Consider the following 1,575-nt stretch of genomic DNA (forward strand, 5'->3'; position numbering starts at 1 on the left):
TTTTTTTTTTTTTTGTAAATATTAGATACAATGTCAAATACGTATTTCATTGAAACATATCGAGCGAATTCTGTCACTGGCTTTTGAGACATTTCGAAATTTTCCGCCAATAGGGCAATGTAGATTTGTCTTTACAATTTTCTGGACCGCCGTTAAATGTTCTTGCAAAATGTTGACATGTGTGTACACCGCATCGGTAATTATAGAGTACAACATAAAGTTGGACACAATTAGAAGAACATTTCAAATCATTTGCACATTTCTGCCAACCTGAAATCAAGAAAAGAAATATTTATGAATATATATACAAGTATTTAAGGACATATTATTTTGCACTGACATAAGACACAACCATATTTAATGGCTATGTCTAAGGGAAGATATCAAAATTGATCCAAGTGTTATTAGCTTGGTATTTAGCTTTCTTTTTTAGATATCTCTTAATCCAATACATTCTGCATTCATTCTTATAATGATGCAAATCTTTCAATAATTATATTTCGTTATATAGTCCAGGTAAAATTGAGTCTAATGTCACAGGTATATACAATACATGCTCAAGTTCACTCACCACCTAAAACAGTAACTTGAACAGCGACTAAAACAAAACATGGCTACATACACTAAAACCTAATGGCGAAAAACACGAACGCAACTAATCAAGCAGCACGTGACTACTAACGTATGTAGCAAACGATAAAAAAAACTGTGATTGGAAGTCCACATGAACTCAGCTAGTATATGAGAGACAGCGTATACACCAAATATATTCAATTCTTGAAAAAGGGAAATGTTTTCAAACTGACTATAAAACAGCCATTAGATTATAGGAAAACTCTAGAATAATAGAAATGATCAAACTTGACGACACTAAACTATAAACGAACACACAATATCACCATATAACAGCAAAAAAAAACTGTTGAACAAAATTCCAGTAGACATCGATAGAACGGCAAATACGCACGGAAATAAGAGATTGGAAAGATAAACCCCGAAATCATATAGTTAAAGAAAGAAATTCATAAAAAATGTCTGTGCCTAAACCAGAATAGTTCCTGCTGTGCATTACATAAAATAACAATGCGTTCTACAGGATACATTCAGCAATTTATCAAAATATGCACCCCTCAATAGCACTCCTCAAACTCAGGGCTAACTTTTATTTACAGACTGCAGAGATATCTACATAAAAAAATATATGAATTTACAACCTACCGAATATTTATTGAAGTCACATTACTAAACCAAAAGTTAAAGAACATGAATGATAAAAGCATTTTTTTTAAATATAGTTTCAGCTTAGAGCTGCGGCCATGCTGATGCACCGCCGTGTTGCTACACTGTTATTACAGGGAGCCTCTTACAATATGTGGCACTTGGTGAAGAATGGAGTTTGATTTAGCAACCCTCATTTGCACCTCCTGCCGCGAGGTAGGTTCATCTGGGACTCTCGACAGGAAGAGGTCCAACTTTGATTTTAAAAACCCCTACATCTACTTTGTGCAGGTTCCTCAGGCTCTTTGGGAGAATATTAAAAAGCTGTGGGCCCCTGAAACCCAAACTGTTGCAGTA

The 1,575-nt window shown here is 34.5% G+C and overlaps 1 protein-coding gene across 1 annotated transcript in view; it reads right to left on the reverse strand.

Moving 5' to 3' along the window:
* Positions 1-1,575, reverse strand: part of LOC106871800 (lysozyme) — a 140,295-nt gene continuing 138,720 nt past the window's right edge. Inside the window, exon 5 of the mRNA XM_014918442.2 lies at positions 1-270. Coding sequence (XP_014773928.1) covers positions 74-270 — 197 coding nt within the window. The 3' untranslated portion in view covers positions 1-73. The remainder of the gene's footprint in view (positions 271-1,575) is intronic.

This window comes from Octopus bimaculoides, chromosome 1 (genome assembly GCF_001194135.2).
Source record: "Octopus bimaculoides isolate UCB-OBI-ISO-001 chromosome 1, ASM119413v2, whole genome shotgun sequence".
Taxonomy (NCBI): domain Eukaryota; kingdom Metazoa; phylum Mollusca; class Cephalopoda; order Octopoda; family Octopodidae; genus Octopus; species Octopus bimaculoides.